This window comes from Narcine bancroftii, chromosome 1 (assembly GCF_036971445.1).
Source record: "Narcine bancroftii isolate sNarBan1 chromosome 1, sNarBan1.hap1, whole genome shotgun sequence".
NCBI classification, from domain to species: Eukaryota; Metazoa; Chordata; class Chondrichthyes; order Torpediniformes; family Narcinidae; genus Narcine; species Narcine bancroftii.
In genome coordinates, this window is record NC_091469.1 from 191,012,117 (window position 1) to 191,032,080 (window position 19,964).

Genomic DNA, 19,964 nt, shown 5'->3' on the forward strand with positions numbered 1-19,964 from the left:
GCACTTGGGATTTATCTGCCCTTATTTGCTTTTAAGACAGGAAACACCTATTTAAAGCGTATAGGTTCCATGATCTCACTGCTTGAATTCCTAACTTCCTGTGATTCTGCCAGTTTTCTGAGTAAATACTGATGCAAGAAACCCATTTAAGATCTCCCCCATCTCTTTTGGCTCCATATACAGTCAAGCACTCTGATCTTCAAGGGGACCAATTTTGTCCCTTACTTTTGCTCTTAATATACCTGCAGAGACCCTTAGGATTTTCCTTCACATTGCCAAAGCAACTTCTTATCATCTTTTAGACTTCCTGATTTTTTTCTTGCATTTTTTATACTCCTCAAGTACCTTATTTGCTCTATATTGCCTGTATCTGCCATACACATCTCTCTTCCTCCAAACCAGATCCCCAGTATCCCTCAGAAACCAAGGTTTCCTATGCCTGTTAACTTTGCCTTTAATCCTGACACAAGCATACAAACTGTACTCCCAAAATTTCACCTTTGAAGGTCTTCCACATACCTTCTACATACTTGGCAGAAAACAATTTAACCCAATACACGTATTCTAGATCCTTCATCATTTCCTCAAAATTAGCCTTTCTCCATTTTAGAATATCAATGCAAGGACCAGAGCTATCCTCCATAATTGAAATGAAAAGACAAAATGTTGGAAATGTCATATGAAGGGTTTTTAACCTGAAATGTTAATGATGTTTCTCTTTCCATAGTTGCTACTCAATGTACTAAGTATTTGCAGTATTTTTTTTGTTTTTAAACATAGAACTTGGAATTTAAAGTAGGCCCCAAGGTTTTTCACAAAGAAACACGTGCTACAAAATTGAATGGTGGAAATCCAAGGCTAGTATCAAAAGAATGAAGCAAAGGAGAATAGTGAGTTCCATGAAATTGATCCAAGTGGTGAGACTCTCTTGTCTTCAATGAACTGATGGAAGATGAGAGAGCTGAAAAATCTGAAAACAGGGATAGAAAATTGAGATGGAAGGTCTGGAGAAATCTGCAATGGGTGAATGACTTTAAAGAGATGAAAGTTCCAGCATTCAATGCAAATAGGCCTATGCATCAGTGTTCCACTGAATATTGTCAACTTTTGGCCTATGACCCTTTGTGGTAAGATTTTTAAAAATGATCAGTTATTTCCCTATACAATAGCTAACAATGTTTGTATGTAACTAAAGGCCTAAAAGAATCCTCTTTCTCTGGTAGGGCTATTTGTCTTTGGCCAGCAAGACATCAATGTGAAAGGTAACCCCAAGTATTAATGCAATGCAGTTAAGTGGGCAGCTTTGCAAAATAATCAGTGTGTGTTTCAGCTAAGCCAGACAGAAGGTAGTGTTAAATTTGCTCCTTAGAGAGTGCTCTGGAAGTTAGGAATTTTTATCAGTGGAAGTTTTCTGCACAAATGATAGATGAGAATCTTGAAAACAGTGGCAAGATTTAGCAAAGGTGGGGAATCCTTTGTGGTGCGAGGATGAAATGGGGCACAAAGCCCTCCTTGCTCCTTTGGAGCATCTCATGGGTTGGTTAGCATCCAATGCCTGGCAGTTGTCGAGCTCTTTCACATCTTGCTGAAGAACCCCTTCAGCAATCAACTGAATGGCAGAGAATGCAGGGTCGCAAAGTACGGGATGTGGACATGAGCTTGATTTTTGTCAGGGAAGTGTTAAGTGAGATAATTTGGGTTTTTGATGTTGATTAGAGCTGTAGTTTCCTTAGTTTTGGTTGTGGTTTTTTAAAAAAGTTGAAGTGTTTCATTAAACTGTGATCGGTCATTACTGATCAGTCATTTGAAAGTAAGCCAAAAGAATCATTTCTGTTTTAATATCCCTCTCAAAGTGAAGGAGCATTTGGGATAAACACTGGGTATGTGGACACCCTGTAGAGAAGGGCAGAGTCCTAACTTGTCAGATGTCATTTGCCCCTTCCCTGGAAGCATCTGCTGTTCCACAATTAGCTTTATCAGCTACCTCAAAACCCAGAGTTCAAATTCATTATCATCCCATTGTACAAGTAAACCCTGACAAAACAGTGTTCTCTGGTCATCAGTACAAAAACATGCAAATACACAGCCATAATACATACATATAAAGGACATATACATATATAAAACTAAATTAATACTTTCTCAGAAGGTTAATATGAGCAGCTCATTCAGTCGATCTATCTGTGAGGAAAAGTTGTTTCATCAGAGAGGAAGCAAGTCATTCTTTACATCATGAGAATGTTCCAGCACCCACCCTTCTCAGTGTGAGAGGTGGTTTGTTCAGTTGCATTTTGAAGAAAGTGAACCAACAGTGGAAAGGAGGGAATTGGAGATTTCTGGTGCAGAAGAAAACTGATTTGCTCGTTGTGCCTATGTCAGGCAATGTGGATCACTGCATGGAATAGGAGCTGCTCTACCCATGATGCAAAAAACTGCTGAGGGGTATGAACATAGCTCAGGCCATCACACGTATCCTCTACTCACCCCCCACCGACTACATCCTACTGCCTTGGAAAAGCAGCCAACATATTAAAACATCCCACCCTGGCCATACTTTCTTCATCCCCCTCCCATTGGGAAGAAGATTAGTGAGTATCAGGTCACCATCAACATTTTTCTAAGGATAGTTTCTTTCCTGCAGTTATCAAACTCCTTGATGAAACTCATAAAATTGTTGCTGTTGCTCTGTACAGTTTGATCTCTCTCTCTTAACTCTGCACATCTGAACTGTTACTTGATGTTCTATGTACGAGATATCTTGCTGGATTGCTCACAAAACAAACCTTCACTGCATCTTGCTACCTCTGCAAGATAAACCTGAACTTGGGTGAAGGATTTGCCAAACCCATTTGTGGAGACCGTGGGAGTTGAAGTGAGTGATGCCAGGTTTGTAATTTAGATGTGGAAGAACAATAACTGTAGTACAAAACAGCTTGAGGATCTCTTTAAGATATTAGAAAAAGGAATTTTCCGATATACCTTCTGATGTTCAGATTTTGGCACAATGGGTTAAACTCATTTTGTGGTGTGTTATTTCAAGGATCCAAATTAGACCACATCAATTTCAAATAGATAACATCCAACATAAGAGTTTTGAGCATAAGATTTTAATGGTAAGACCATAACATAACATAACATAACAATTACAGCACGGAAACAGGCCATTAGGCCCTTCTAGTCTGCACCGAACCAAGCACCCCTCTCTAGTCCCACCTCCCTGCACAATGCCCATAACCCTCCATCTTCTTCTCATCTATATACCTGTCCAACCTTTTCTTAAATAATACAATTGACTCCGCCGCCACTATTTCTCCCGGAAGCTCATTCCACACGGCTACCACTCTCTGAGTAAAGAAGTTCCCCCTCATGTTACCTCTAAACCTCTGCCCCTTAATTCTTAACTCATGTCCTCTTGTTTTAATCTTTCCTCCTCTTAACGGAAATAGTCTATCCACATCCACTCTGTCTATCCCTTTCATAATCTTAAATACTTCTATCAAATCCCCTCTCAACCTTCTATGCTCCAAAGAATAAAGACCTAATCTGTCCAATCTCTCCCTATACTCTAGATGCTTAAACCCAGGTAACATTCTGGTAAACCTTCTCTGCACTCTCTCCACTCTGTTTATATCCTTCCTATAATTAGGCGACCAGAACTGCACACAGAACTCCAAATTAGGCCGCACCAATGTCTTATACAATCTCAACATCACCTCCCAACTCCTATATTCCATGCAATGATTGATAAAGGCCAGCATACTAAAAGCCTTCTTCACCACCCTATTCACGTGAGTTTCTACCATATAGAGAAGTTTGGGTTGTTCTTGCAGCACATTGAATTGAGAGCAAATTGCGATTAGTGCTGTACAAAATCATGATTTGTTTAGGTGAATTATCTTTTGCCATTAGAAGATAGTTTAAGGCTAGGTTGGTATAGGCATTTTCAAATTTGGCCACATGATACAAGGGAAATGTAGTTGTAATCTGGGACTCGTTGCCTGTGGGGGTGTAGTGAGCAGAATTGAGTAAGGCTTTGGGAATTGGATTGGCATTTCAGAGGATGAGTTGCATGGGTATTATGTGAGTGGCAGAATTACTCAATTAGGAGCTAACGTAGACTTGATGATTGAATGGTGTCTTATTATAATTGCACTGGAATATTACTGATGCACTTCATTGTGATTTCAGCCCTGGGGATCAATTTTCCTTCATCTGAATTGGTAAACCAAAAAATATTCACACTTTTTCAGCAAGTTTTATATTTGGACCTTTGGCTTATTATTGAGTAGGAAATTTGTGATGTCTTCAAGCAGAATTAGAAACTATCTGGACATAGCAAATTATGAAATTAAATCTTGTGCCTTTCATCCCAATAAATAAACAAAAATCCTTGGGCTTACATTTTTAAAAAAATGGATTGCCTGATAAAAGAGGCCACTGGCTGATATCTTGTTCCTTTGATCTAATAGTTCATTGCAATATCCTCTTCTTATCTTCTGTATTGCCTCTATTAATGTTGTGCCTTTTCCTATTCTGTATTTTATTTCTGCCTTTGTTAATTCAAAAGATCTCTCTCTCTCTCTCTCCCATGATTGCAACACAATGAAACTGACCCTGGGTAATCAGAAAGTACTGTAATGCTACAGGAAATGTAACAGGAGTTTCTGCTTAACATTTAACAAGGGAGACATGAACCAGATGATCTATTTTGTGTATTGATAGCACGACACTTTTTCTCTTCTATCAGTGCTGATGGAGCTCCAGTATGAGTGTTACAATCATTCTCAAATATGGCACCCCTCACCCTATGAAGATATTGGAGAGACCGCACCGGCAGCAACTAACTCCTTTCTTATTTTTGTCTGTTTATTTCAGCGCTGCTGGTGTCCTCCTCAAAGTCAAGCTCAATGTTAAGCGGAACTTGAAATTGAACAATACTGTCCCAAAAATCTTCCATGAGGTCGTTCAGAGGCACCCAGATAAGATAGCACTAATATTTGAGGGGACAGATGCTACTTGGAGTTTCCGGGACCTGGACGAATACTCGAACCGAGTTGCCAACTTTTTTTATGAACAGGGCTATCGCACGGGTGATGTGGTGACCCTTTTCATGGAGAGTAGGAACGAGTATGTGGGACTATGGCTGGGCTTGGCTAAAGTTGGAGTGGAGGCAGCATTGATTAATTTCAATTTGCGGCTGGACGCACTGACTCACTGCATCACCATCTCCAAGGCCAAGGCCATTATATTTGGCAGTGAACTAAATGAGGGTAAGTGTAAAGTGGCATCACTGGTAAATAGTAGGACCAAAGGTACCAAGTAAATGACATAAAAATTTAAAAAGGGAAACTAGCAAATATTTTCATTTCTGTAGATCAGCATTTTATAGGTAATTAAATACTTTTTAAATAGTCTCTCTTGTGATGTTGGAAACACACCTACCAATTAGCATGCACGATGAATCTGCAGATTTTCTTGTTTTAATGATCCATTTTCAGTAATATAATTTTGAAAAAATACTCTCCGGACACAAGGCAAGCTCTTCTTTTTGAAATAGGTGGATGTGAAGGATTCTGTAAGGTACTAAGAGAGCAAATGGAATCTTGCTTTAATTTCCCCTGAAAAGAAAGTATCCATGTAAGTGTGACACTCTGTCAGGTTTGCATTGGATTGGTTGTATGGGTGGAATTTGCTCAAGTCTATGAGTGATATGAGCTCACAATCGTTTGACTTGGAGGCAACCTCCTGCTCTTTTTTCATACAATAATGCATGCTGTTTCCTTTTAAAAATATTTATCTAACTCTCTTCTGAAAGATGTTTCCGAATTTGCTTCCAATATTTGTGATAGTGGGTAAACTTCCTGAGTTTAAAATCATAATGCATTTCCCCTTCCCCTTCCCAGGCCCCTCACCCCTCCTCTTATTGGCTGAGCAAGCTGAATGGGTTAAGGAAAATTTGTAATGTACAGAGGGAACAAGGTCAAAAGAAATAAAATGTTCAGAATATATTGGCCTCAAGTTTTATGCTGCCTTAAATAAGGATGAATGAGTTGTGGTATCTTTGTTCACTTAGTTGTGAGTGATTCACTGATACAATGGTTTTTTTTTAAGTTATTTTCCTCTGTGTTATGTTTGTGATAATCATGGATTTGTGTTGGTCAGATTTCAGGTGTACAAGAATTGTTGCTTCTGCTTCTGGCCTGCATTGTTTTGGATCAGACCAGCTTGGTTCCAACTCTGATTCCTGGGAAATTTTTGAAATGAGAAAGATACGAGTTTAATCTATTAAAAATAATTTGTAGGACTTGAAAAGGCTCAGGAGTTGAATTCAAAGTGAATTTGTATCTGTGTCTTTCCATTATGACATGGAAAATGTGACTAGCAAGTGGGTGAAAAGCAAGTTTATAGAGACTGTCAGATATTGTGCAGCTACTTGCAATATTGCTTCTGAGAGATTTATTCACAGACTTGCCACAAATTCGAGGCAAGCATTCCAAAGCAGTGCAAAGGCAATGCTGCACGATTAGACACCATCTTTCCAATTAATCCTGCAGCAGACTTTTCTGACTTTGAAAGTGGACCTAAATTTAATCCAGACTGTCAAATGTTTATGACGTTGCTGTTGGTGGGACTTTACTCAATGCATAAGCAAACGAGGGTTTATTGTCATATTCAGTGCATTTTTATGCAGTCAAATAGGTGTGCAAGACACACCAACTACAATAGTATACTGTATACTAAACTACTACAATATGCCAAAAGGCATAGATACATTCTCACAGATGCAGTTAGTGAAAGAAAAAAAAGTGATGTTTCCATCATTCAATCAGATCTTTTGGTCGTACTGGTCTAGTTGGTTTAGAGTTGGGATAGTTTTTTTTTAAACTACTTTATTTAAAATTTTAAATGTACAATGTATAACTCACCCTCCACCTAACCCCATTCCCCAAAGAAAGAAAAGAAAGAAAATGAAGATTTAACATCAGAAATACAGTAAACCACTATGGGTCAAAGCAACACCACCGCAACATGCTTCAGGGAATTCAAAATTTTAAACCCATATAATCCAAATAGGGGCTCCATGCTTTAGGAAAAAAAGATAATTATCACGTAAATTATATGTTATTTTTTCCAAAGGAATACATGACCTCAATTCAATATGCCACCTCTGCAAACCCAAGTCAATCTCATTTTTCCAAATAATAGCTATACATTTCCTTGCTACTGCCATTGCCAAAAACTGTTGGGTTCATTGGTAATTGAATCTTTAAAACTTTCTCTAAAAATTCCTAGATCTGTCTCCAAAAACTTTAACCTCATCACATAACCAAGTTGAATGTGGAAAAAAAGAGCCTACTTCTTTAAAACATCTAAAAAATAAATCTGAAGAACCTAAATTATCTTTCTTTAATTTCTGAGGAGTTAAGTACAATTGATACAAAAAATTATAATGAACTAACATTAATAATCTTAGACATGTTATTCTTACAAATTAATCTTAAATTCCTCAGAATTAACTCTAATACCCTTAATACTACTTTCCTGTCTTATCAATTGTGCCAATACTTGTTGGCCAGGATAAAAATTGTCCTGGAACTGAGGTGCAGCACTTCCTGCCTGAAGGGTGCAGTAAAGAAGAGGTTGTGACCAAGGTGATGGGGATCCTTTATGATGTTGGTTGTTGTCATTAGGCAGTCTCACAAAGATGTCTTCAATGGAGAGGTCAGTGCCTGGGATGGACTTTGCTAGGTTTGCAACTTTCTGCAGCCATTCACTTTCTTGGGCTCTCGAGTTACCAAACAAGACCATGAGGCAACCAGTCGGTATACTTTCCAGTGTTCTTTATATCAGAGATTGGATTTAAAGTACATCACTGGGACAACCTCAAATTGTGAAAGACTTTTTTTGAATATTTTATTTATGATTTTCCAAACTTAAATTCAGTTATCAACATTATCACTGTCAATGTTAACAATATCAGCATTAACTACACTTTACAATTATCAATTCTATACAAAGTTTAATGCAGAGTTCAAGCTCTTTCTGTCCCCTTTCCCCCACCCTCAACATTTAACAAACCACAGTTACGCACGACATTCAAGACACTCACAACAAAGGTATAAGACATATATCAGCAGTTTTATGGGTTTGGCATGATGCGGCGGCCAGTGCTCAGGCTGCTTTCTTCTCTTGACCTTTCCCGGTTGGGATAGTATGGACCCTCACTACCGATTGAGGGATAGATGGGGAAGGTAGGGTGGTGAGACACTATAGTTCACACTATAATCGTGCTCCTATGGAATTTAAGTATGGTTGCCAAATTTAAAAAAAATAGTTGTACTTTTTCCTTAAGTTGTAAGTAATTTTCTCCAGGGGAACGCAACTTCATATTTCTGTGTTCCAGCGAGTAATGCTTAGGCAGTAGTTGGATCTCCAGGTAATTGCTATGCACTTCCTGGCCTCTGCCAATGCGATCATTATGAATTGGATTTGAAATTCAGACAGATTCAGTATAAGTCTTATGTCCATTATGTTTCCCAAAAGGAACAACTCTGGGTCCCGTGGAAATTCTTTACCTTTAATTTTTTTTCTAGGAATTGGCCCAGTTCCCACACAGAAGAATCTTCCCACACAGAAGAATCTCACCTTGGTTCATGTCCAGGTTGCATGCACAAAGGCACCTATTGCAATGCAACACCTGAAGCATTGGTCTGACAATTCTGGTTTAGGTCTGTTCAATTTTTGCAGCGTCAGATACAGCTGGTGTAGAAAGTTGTATTGCACCAGCCTGTACCATGCATTAATGATTGCAGTCATTCTGGTCCAGACCAGCACCACTCAACAATTTTTATTCCTAGGTCTAACTCCCACCTCTGCCTTGATTTGTGAAGACCTGGTTTAGGTCCTTCTGCTTGGAGCAAGAAATACATTGCCGAGATGAACTTCCGTGTGTTTCCCCTTTCGAATCAGAATCTCTATGTCACTGCACTCTATAGGGCCTAATTTGTCCTGTAGAAAAGATCCTATCTGAAGGTAGCAGTGGAACATTTTATTTGATAAATCAGACATATTCCTGAGTTGTTCAAACAATATTAGTTGCCCCTGTTCGTAACTGTCCTCTAAGCACCTGATGCCATTATGATGTCAGGTGTCCAGGATCTTGTTACCCACTGCCAATGGTATTAATCTATTTGGAGTCAGGGGTGTTTTTGGGGACAGCCCCACTTTGATTTCCAGATAAGAGTTAATTTTATTCCAAATGAGGATCATTTCTTTTCGTGTAGGGCTGCCTATTTTCCCAGATCACAATTTAGCATCCCATTTATAAATAAAGTCCTCGCTACGTTCTCACCTACCACATTTGGGTCAATTTGTTCCCAGGATGGTACACTTCCCCCTTCAAAGAGTGAGGCGATATATCTTGACTGGGCTGCCCAATGGTATTCTTGAAGTCTGACATTTGTAATCTGCCCAGACTGTAATCCCAGGTCAATTTTTCCTTAGAGATCTTGGCTACCTTTCTATTCCATAGAAATTTCTTTATTCATGAGAGTAAATTTTGGAAGAATCCACAGGGCAACGCCACAGGCAGTGTCTGGAAGAGGTACACATTCATTTTAACACAATTTACCCTGCCCACTAAAGTTATCCACCTATTTAAGTCCTCAATTCTGCAAAGCAAGGGAGTATAATTTAGTTTATATAAATTATTCAAGTTATTGTCTATTCTGACTCCTAGATATTTAATCTCATTTTGTGGCCACTTTAAATAACTGTTTTCTTGATATTGACTATAATTCCCCCTTAGTAAGTGGGATGGTTTAACCCCACCCCTCCAGAGTAGAGTGCAGCTTGGACAGCAAGTTTGCTAGGTCTGTCAGAAGTATCAGTAGGTCATCAGCAAATAAATTAATTTTATGTTCTTTCTGGCCGGCTCTACCCTTGATGTCTGGATCCTGGTGAATGGCTTCAGCCAGTGACTCCATGGCTAGTATGAACAGGGCTGGAGATGGTGGGCACCCTTATCTACTTGATATTATCAGTGGGAAAGCTGGAGAAATTTGTCCATTCATCACAATTTTAGCCTTGGGCACAAGGTTCAGTGCCCTTATCCAATTTATAAAAGTTTTATCTTAAGTCCAGGCATTGTCCAGCACTTAGATTGGAGTGGGATTTTCTATTCAATCAAATCTGATTCAAACCTCTCTTGTTTCTGGTTTGTGCCAGATGCATTATACTCAACAGTCTGCCAAAGTTATCCACTGCCTGTCTTTTTTGCACAAAGCCCGCTTGATCTTCATTTCGGCATATGTTTTACCAATCTGTTTGCCAGGGCTTTGGCAAGTAATTTGTAATCTGAGTTTAACAGTGAAATGGGTCTATAAGAAGATGGCATTAGTGGATCTTTGTCTTTTTTAAGTATCGTCGAATTGATTGTTGTTTAAAAAGATTCCAGGAAGGTGTGGGTCTCCATTACCTGGTCTACCACCTCCATATAAAAAGGCATCAATAAATCTAAATTCCTTGGGTGGAAAGCCATCCTCCCCTGGGCCTTGTTAGTCTGCAGCAAATTCAATGTTTTCCCTATCTCCTCTTCTGTGAAGGGAAGATCTGGGCCTTCCTATTCTTCTGGGTCTAAATTTTGTAACTAATTTAGACAGGAACTCGCTGGCTTTATTGGACGACCCCCCCCCCCCCCACCCGTCAATTCTGATTTATAGAAATCCCTGAAAGACATTTAATAGCTAAACCCAACAGGAAAAATTTTTGATCTAATAGAAATATAATCTTAAACAATTTTTGAAGAAATTCCCTTATTCTTTGCCAAAATGGTTGAACCTTACCACAAAACTAAACTGAATGTAAAAATGTGCCTACACATACTCCACATCTAAAACACACTTCTGAATAACTAAATCCATATTTTTTCAATTTCTCAGGGGTCAGATACAACTGTTGCAAAAAGTTATAATTAACTATATCTTACTATAATCAATTTAGTCTCATGACTCAGTCTCCCAATCAGCGTGATCAATATGACAAATGAAATCACTTTCCCATTTGGTCCTAGATATATCTGCCTGTTTAATTATTAAGACTTCTGATACTGTTTGCAGAAAAAGCTAAATTCTATTTTCTTCTTTTCTGTTCTCTTAAATGCTTTGTTCATTTCAGTACAATTTGACCACTAGTGAACTGAAAATAGTGAGAATGAGGTTTACAACCAGATTTCCATGTGAACCAGCCAACCTGCAGTTCTCCTGACCATTTGACCATTATTGTGATGGATAGCATACAAGAAAGCTGGCATTACATTGAGCAACAAACTTGGTGTGTAAAACTCTCACCTTTGAGCCATTAACTTCCACCTTCAAGACTGGATGGCAAAAAAATGGCTGATGTTTCAGTGCAGCCTGAAAGACACCACATGTTCAGAGGAGGCACCTTTCAGAAGATTTTTTAAAAATCCTTATACACTTCGTTAGAGCATCCATTGGCTCTATTCTGAAGAAGAACCAGATGGTTTTCCCCTGGTGTTCTTGTCCATATTTATTCCTCATTCACTATCCTTTTTTTGTTTACTGCTCTGCTAAAATTAGCTGCTGTTATTTCCTATGTAATCATTTCAACTGCCATCCGTGCGGTATCGGATGTAAACAGCGTCTTCATTGTTTAGGTCTTTCATGGCTTGGTTCAGCATCATGCTGAAGAAGATTGAAGAAGACACGGATGGCAGTCTCTTCAATCTGAGGCGCCTGCAAGCTCACACCAAGACACAAGAGAAACTTGTCCGTGAACTACTCTTTGCAGACGATGACGCTTTAGTTGCCCATTCAGAGCCAGCTCTTCAGCGCTTGACGTCCTGTTTTGCGGAAACTGCCAAAATGTTTGGCCTGGAAGTCAGCCTGAAGAAAACTGAGGTCCTCCATCAGCCAGCTCCCCACCATGACTACCAGCCCCCCCACATCTCCATCGGGCACACAAAACTCAAAACGGTCAACCAGTTTACCTATCTCGGCTGCACCATTTCATCAGATGCAAGGATCGACAACGAGATAGACAACAGACTCGCCAAGGCAAATAGCGCCTTTGGAAGACTACACAAAAGAGTCTGGAAAAACAACCAACTGAAAAACCTCACAAAGATAAGAGTATACAGATCCGTTGTCATACCCACACTCCTGTTCGGCTCCGAATCATGGGTCCTCTACCGGCATCACCTACGGCTCTTAGAACGCTTCCACCAGCGTTGACTCCGCTCCATCCTCAACATTCATTGGAGCGACTTCATCCCTAACGTCGAAGTACTCGAGATGGCAGAGGCCGACAGCATCGAGTCCACGCTGCTGAAGATCCAGCTGCGCTGGGTGGGTCACGTCTCCAGAATGGAGGACCATCACCTTCCCAAGATCATGTTATATGGCGAGCTCTCCACTGGCCACCGTGACAGAGGTGCACCAAAGAAGAGGTACAAGGACTGCCTAAAGAAATCTCTTGGTGCCTGCCACATTGACCACCGCCAGTGGGCTGATATCGCCTCAAACCGTGCATCTTGGCGCCTCATAGTTCGGCGGGCAGCAACCTCCTTTGAAGAAGACCGCAGAGCCCACCTCACTGACAAAAGACAAAGGAGGAAAAACCCAACACCCAACCCCAACCAACCAATTTTCCCCTGCAACCGCTGCAACCGTGTCTGCCTGTCCCGCATCGGACTTGTCAGCCACAAACGAGCCTGCAGCTGACGTGGACATTTACCCCCTCCATAAATCTTCGTCCGCGAAGCCAAGCCAAAGAAAAAAAGAATCATTTCAACTGCTTAATTGGATGCAAAGCACTTTGAAACAATCTGAAAAGACAAAAGACCTTTAAATGAATCTTTAACCACAATTAAGTTGAACTGTCATTCTGTCATTTTTGAAGTGTGACTAATTAGGGGCAGAATGTGCTGTGACTGAACTATTAAGGATTGGTGTATCAGCTTTATCACCTGGTTTTAGGCGAATTTGTTGACAAGGCAAAGGCTATCTCTTGAATAGCTATCCCAGTGTTCCAGCAGAAAGTGACACTGTGGAAAAAGTTGTTCTAACCTCACCGTGCAGTTGATAGTTTTTCTGCAATTTCTGGAAAAGGATAAAAGTACCTTCAGTAATATACTTTTGAGGTTGGCACTGAGACATACATCACAACCTTGTTGAGGGAATTGAATGGATGAAGTTAATTAGGGCAAATTTCTTACGATGGTGTACGGTTCCAATATCAGAGAACATCAGAGAATTTGCAGCACAGGAGATTTGTGATGGTGTCAACTTTTCAAACGGTTGCCTTTAACCCTACTCCTGTGGTGGTGTGAGCAGTGGAAGGAACACAGCCACCATGTTGAGGGTCTTTAATGACTGTTTTTATTCAAATTCAGTGCGCCCCTTTCAGGGCAGCATGAACTCAGTCACCTGGTGCATTGTGATATAATAATCGCTGCCCAGAGTGCGCGCTGAAAGGGATGCTGGAGTCAGAGAAACCCATGACTGCCCCACCATGTGGAGATACAAGCAGGGCCGGATCACCATGAGGATATGCGCTGCCACACAACCCATCACGCCACCCCCCCCCCCCCCCCCGCCCGCCAAACTGGTTATGGTCACTTTGGCAGCCGGTGCTTGGGTGCAGCCATCTACACCGTCTGTCCAGATGGGCTGCCTTGAGATGGTCCACTGTAAAAAGTTCCTCTCTTCCCCATCCCCCATGACAAGACTGAAGGTTCCGCCGGACCGGTGCAAGACTTTGTATGGCCCCTCATATAGTTGCTGTAGCAGTGCACCTTGTGGTCCCCTCTGCACGAAAATGAACTGAGCCGAGTTGAGCTCTTTGGGGAGATGAAATGGCCTGGTGGTGTGCTGGGGGTGAAGGAACTAGGGAGGCCAGTCACCTGCGTAGGTCCGCCAGCAGGTTTTTTGTCGGTGGCCGTAGTGTCAGGGTCTGGGCTGAAAAACTCACTCGGCAGGGAAAGTGGTGCGCCATAGACCATCTCTGCTGCTGAAGCCTGCAGGTCCTCCTTGGGTGCCGTCCTAATCCCGAGGAGGACCCCGGATAGTACGTCTGTCCAGTCTGGTCCAGAGAGCCTGGCCATAAGCGATGCCTTCAGGTGCCTGTGGAACCTCTCCACCAACCCGTTGGATGGTGGGTGGTATGCTGTGGTCTGGTGGAGCTTGACCCTCAGGAGCTTCGCCATCTGAGTCCACAGGGCAGTCGTGAGCTGCGCCCCTTTTTTTTTTTGAAAACTTTATTTAAAAGAATTTAGAGAACTTACAATCAAACATAACAGAAAAAAAACAATTTTTTGTATGTTTAAAAAAAACAAAAGAAAAACAAACAAAAAACCCTCCCACCCCTTCAGCCAGCCCCCTTAAGGGGAACCAAATATAAAGATAATGCAGTGATTATAAAAAATATTTCAGTATTTCTAAATTCATATACTCTAAATAAGAAGACCACATTTTAACAAAGAACAAATAATTATCATGCAGATTACATGTAATTTTTTCCATAATAATACAATTTCTCAACTCATTATGCCAGTGTGTTATATTAACCTCCACATTATCCTTCCAAGTACTAGCTACACATTTTCATGCTACAGATAACATTAGACGTACAAATGCAATTTGAAATTTATCGAACCCTAATCCTTTCAAAGAAACCATATATCCTACAAAAAGATTGATGGGTCTTACGGTAATTTGATCTTAAATAATTTTTCCAAAACCAACTTAATTCTTTCCCAAAATGGTTGTACTTTAAAACAAGACCAAACAGCATATAAAAAAGTTCCAGTACATAGTCCACATCTAAAACAAGAATATGAATTACTAAATCCATATGTTTTCTATTTCTCTGGAGTCAAATATAGCTGATGTAAAAAATTATAATTAACCATTCCATAATGTACATTCGTCATTTTAGTTACACTATCAGAACACATAACCTCCCAATTATCTTCCGGAAAAATATAGGTTAAATCACTTTCCCATTTAAGCCTAGATTTTTCCCATTCTGGTTTATCCATACAATCCTGTAATAATTGGTACATATCTGAAATATAACCTTTCTTAGGTACAGAAGAAATCAAAGACTCAAATTTCATCAACATGGGTAAATTCATATCTTTACCATAATTATCTTTTATTAAGGCTTTGAGTTGATCATACACAAACAAAGAATTTACAGATATGTCAAATTTCTCCCTCAATTGAATAAAAGAAAGAAATTGGCTGCCTTCAAAACAGTCCTGAATATCTTTATTCCATGAGAATTCCATCTCTTTAAATGATTATTAAACATTGAAAAAGAAATAAGCTGGTTATGAAATAACGGGGTTTGAATAGGTAATTTACCCTTTGATCCTAGAACCCTGTTTCTTTTAACCCATATCCTTAACAAATGTTTTAATACCGGCATATTAGATTCCCACAATAAATGCACATTCCATTTAAATATAAACTGATGTATCTCAACTTCAGATATACAAGCCATTTCCACCTTTGCCCAACTCTGAGTTTGGTCTACATCCATCAATCTACTAACAAATTTCAACTGAGCTGCATCATAATAATTTTGAAAGTGAGGTAACTGCAATCCCCCTAAAGCATATTTTCACGCAAGTTTATGTAAAGCTACTCGGGCTAATTTTCCTTTCCATAAAAACTCCCGCACTGCACTATTCAGGTCCTGAAAAAAAAACCCTTTGAAAGTAAGCATGGTATAGACTGAAACAAATATTGAATTCGAAGAAAAATATTCATTTTAACACAATTTACTCGACCAATTAATGTTAACGGCAAATCTTTCCTTTTAATCAAATCCTTTTTAATAAAGGGACATAATTCAATTTATATAAAGACTGGTAGTCTATGTTTACTACCTCTCCCAAATATTTAATTCTATCTGACCACTTCACTTTTATAATACTTTTATATTCTGAATAATCTCCATCCCCAACTGGCAATATTTCACTCTTATCCCAATTTACTTTATATCCAGATAGCTCTCCAAATTTTAACAAATAATCTTGTAAATATTTCAAAGTCTGTTCTGGTTCTGTCAAATATACCAGCACATCGTCCACAAATAAATTAATCTTGTATTCATCCTCCCCAATTTTCATTCCTTTAATCTTATCATTCTGTCTTATGGTCTGAGCTAACAGTTCAATAGCCAATGCAAATAAGCCTGGTGAAAATGGACAACCTTGTTGAGTCGAACGCGTTAAGTTAAATGATAAGGAAATTTGACAATTTGTCACCACCCTAGCAATTGGATTTGTATATAAGGCCTTAACCCAGCCTATAAAATAAGGGCCAAAATTAAACTTCTCTAACACTTTAAACAAGAAATTCCACTTGACTCTATCAAAGGCTTTTTCCGCATCCAGCGCAGCCGTCATTGGATGGTTGGGTTGCTGTCTAAATGCATTGACTAATGTTATCAATCTAAGAATATTATCTGACGCATTTCTATTTTTAATAAAACCTGTTTAATCTATATGTATCAACTGAGGTAAATATTTAGCAAGTCTATTCGCTAACACCTTCACTATAATTTTATAATCTACATTTAATAAAGAAATAGGTCTATATGAAGATACTTTCAATGGATCCCTATCTTTTTTAGGAATCACAGTAATTATAGCACTTGAACAAGATTCCGGTAGCAACTGCCCCTCTGTTACTTGCTGCAACACATCTCCAAATATAGAGGATAAATCTTCATAAATTGCTTTATAAAATTCAACAGAAAATCCATCACCTCCTGGCGTCTTTCCATTTGGCATCTCTTGTATCTTTAATCTCAAAATCCGTAAATTCCTTAACCTCATCCTCCCCTAAAACAGGTAAATTTAATTTAGATAAATAGGATTCGATAGATCCAGTGTCCTGCTGTCCCTCAGAAGTATATAATTTTTGATAAAATAAATAAAACTGATCATTAATTTCCAGAGGTTTATAGGTAACTATTGAATTCTTTTTCACGGCATTAATAATTCGTGATGTCTGTTCTGTTTTTAATTGCCATGCTAATACCTATTAGCTCACTCACCCAGTTCGTAATAACGTTGCTTGGATCGATAAAGTAGACACTCATTTTGATAAGTTTGAAAAGTATTATAATGTAATTTCAACTTTATTAAAGCAGCTTTTTTTATCATCTGTAACATCTTTCTGAAATTCCTTTTCCAATTTAACAATTTGTTTCTCTAACATTAAGCTTTCTGCCACATATTGCTTTTTAACTTTTGTAGTATAACTAATAATTTGCCCTCATAAATATGCTTTCAAAGCATTCCACAATACAAAATTATTACGTACTGAATTGACATTCTCAGCCAAAAACAAAGTAATCTGCTCCTTAACAAAAGTAATAAACTCTGGGTTTATTCAATAACATTGTATTAAACCTTAATCTGTAAGACGATTGTATTCTGAAAGTACACAGGAAAATAATAACATAGAATGATCCGATATAACCTGACTTTTATACTCAACCTGTAATACTCTACCATGCAGATGTGCCAAAACCAAAGAAAATAATCTATTCTAGAAAAAGAATCATGTCTAGAGGAATAAAAGGAAAAGTATTTCTCTGTAGGGTTTACTCTCCTCCAAACATCAACCAGATTTAAATCCTTCATCAAAGATCCTATTTGTGTTGCCCCCTTTGATTTCCTTATACTTTTCGGAGATCTATCCAATAAAGGATCCAAAACACAATTAAAATCTTCCCTGACCAAAATATTATTATTGGCCTGATTAAGCAATAAAAAAGCCTCTGGCATAAATCGTTCATCATCTACATTAGGTGCATAAATATTTAACAAAGACCACGATTCAGCAAAAATTTTACAATCATCAAAATCCTCCCAGGATTTCCTTCAAACGATTCCAACTCAAACGGTAATTTCTTATGAATTAAAATCGCTACACCCTTTGCTTTAGAATTAAAAGAAGAAGAAAATACATGACCAACCCACTTTCTCTTCAATTTCAAATGTTCTTTTTCAGTCAAATGTGTTTCTTGCAAAAAAAGCAATATCAACTCATTTTTCTTATATAAGCCAAAACTCGTTTATGCTTAATTGGGTTATTCAAACCCTGAACATTAAAAGTTGCAAAATTCAAATTAGACATATCTTAATCTAATAATATATTCCACTATTATAAAATAATGCTCCCCTCTAATTCCCTTAATATTCTAACCCCCTCTTATGTAAATATTCCCAAAAAAAACTAACAATCCCCAAAACAAACTACTAAAAAGTAGTAGCTCCCTAAAAATCTGGGTGTGGTAAAACCCACTAGTGGCAGATGACTGAAGGTCTCAGTGTCATCCACCTCCCCAGTCAGACTTTCACAAAATACTGAAACAAAAATAATCATCCCAATGATTCCAGTCCCAATGATTGTTCCGGATTTTCAATATCAAGAAGACTTTATGTCAATCCCGCTTTCTTCCCATTCTTTCCATGTTTTCCATTCTTCCCATTACCATTTACCCTACTCTTAGGTGACAGTGATGACAATCGTCCATTTACTCGTAAATCTGGCAATGAATTAGCAAAAATTAATGTATTATGATCATTTTTAAAGAATTTAGATTGAAAGTTCCCATAAAAAACTTTCAACACGGCTGGATAACAAAAGGCAAATTTATATCCCTTTCGCCTCAATACTACTTTAGCTGAATTAAATTCTCGGTGCCTTCTAATAATTTCTTGACTCAAATCCGCATTTTAAAAAAACCTATTATTCTAGACCATCGTTGGAGCCTGATTCTGTCGTGCCTCTGCACGGCCATTCATAGTATCATTTCACTGTCCTGGTATTTCAAATAGCGAATCAGAACTGCTCGTGGTGGTTGGCCTGGAAATGGTTTCTTCCTTAGTGCTCTATGTGCTCGATCTAACTCTAGACCATCCAGAAAGAATTCCTTGCCCAACACCTCAGGAATCCAATTCTTAATAAACTTTACCAGATCAGAACCTTCTATATCTTCTGGAAGACCTACTATTTTTACGTTATTTCTTCGACTCTGATTTTCTAATGAATCAATCTTCAATAATTCTTTCTTTTGGATTCTCCCAATCCATGAACGAATCCTCCACTTTTTCCATTTTTTCTCAATTACGCTCCACTTGGTACTTACATTAAAAAAAGCTTCTTCAATCTTTTTAAAATTATCTTGTACAGTGTCCACTAATTTTATACATCTACAAACCACTTTTAACTACGTTAATATCTTGCTTCATACAAGTCATTTTTTCACATATAGTAGTCATTTTAGTTTTCACTTTCATAAATCCTTGAGTCATCTGAGTAGACCTCTGTATTGACATATTTTCCATTTGATGAGCAATCCCTTCCAAAATTGTGAACACAGAATCTAGTCCAGGTTCCATCACCTCCCTTTGAGAACTACTTTCTCTGGTCTCAGTCCCCATTTCTTCCTGTGTATGTTCCTGTAATGTTGATCTTTCTTCCTCCTCTAACATCATAGGTCCTCTTTCAGTGCAGTTGCGGTTCTGGATGCCCGTCGACCTCGTCAGCGTGCCGTCGTTCAGGCTCCCCCTCAGCCCTCACCTTGTCCAGTAATTCTGGGACCCACGACGCTCTGTGCATGCCCAGCAAAGTCACCGACCGCGCAGGTGTGTCTTCCGATGCTACACTGTGCACTCCTGGATCGCCAGGCAGTATTACAAGCTCGCCGTCTGTCTTCGCTTGGCCGATCCACCCGTAGTCACGGGGGCGTGAGTCAGAGCTGGCTGATCCCGTCACTGAGCCGGCACCATCTTGCAATGGCGCGATCGGTGCTGGCGTAATACTCAACCGAGCAGGAGTCCTCTGAGACTTGGGGACTCCAGTTGACGACTCCATGGCTTCAACTTGGTAAGAAGGCCTCAGTTCTTCAACATTTTT

General features: G+C 39.0%; 1 protein-coding gene across 3 annotated transcripts in view; it reads left to right on the top strand.

Annotated features, from left to right (window-relative positions):
* slc27a4 (solute carrier family 27 member 4) overlaps nucleotides 1–19,964 on the top strand; it is an 80,854-nt gene that overhangs the window by 23,459 nt on the left and 37,431 nt on the right. For all 3 annotated transcript variants that reach the window (XM_069885647.1, XM_069885656.1, XM_069885665.1), the window contains one exon: nucleotides 4,876–5,270. In XM_069885647.1, the coding sequence (XP_069741748.1) occupies nucleotides 4,876–5,270 (395 nt within the window). The remainder of the gene's footprint in view (nucleotides 1–4,875; nucleotides 5,271–19,964) is intronic.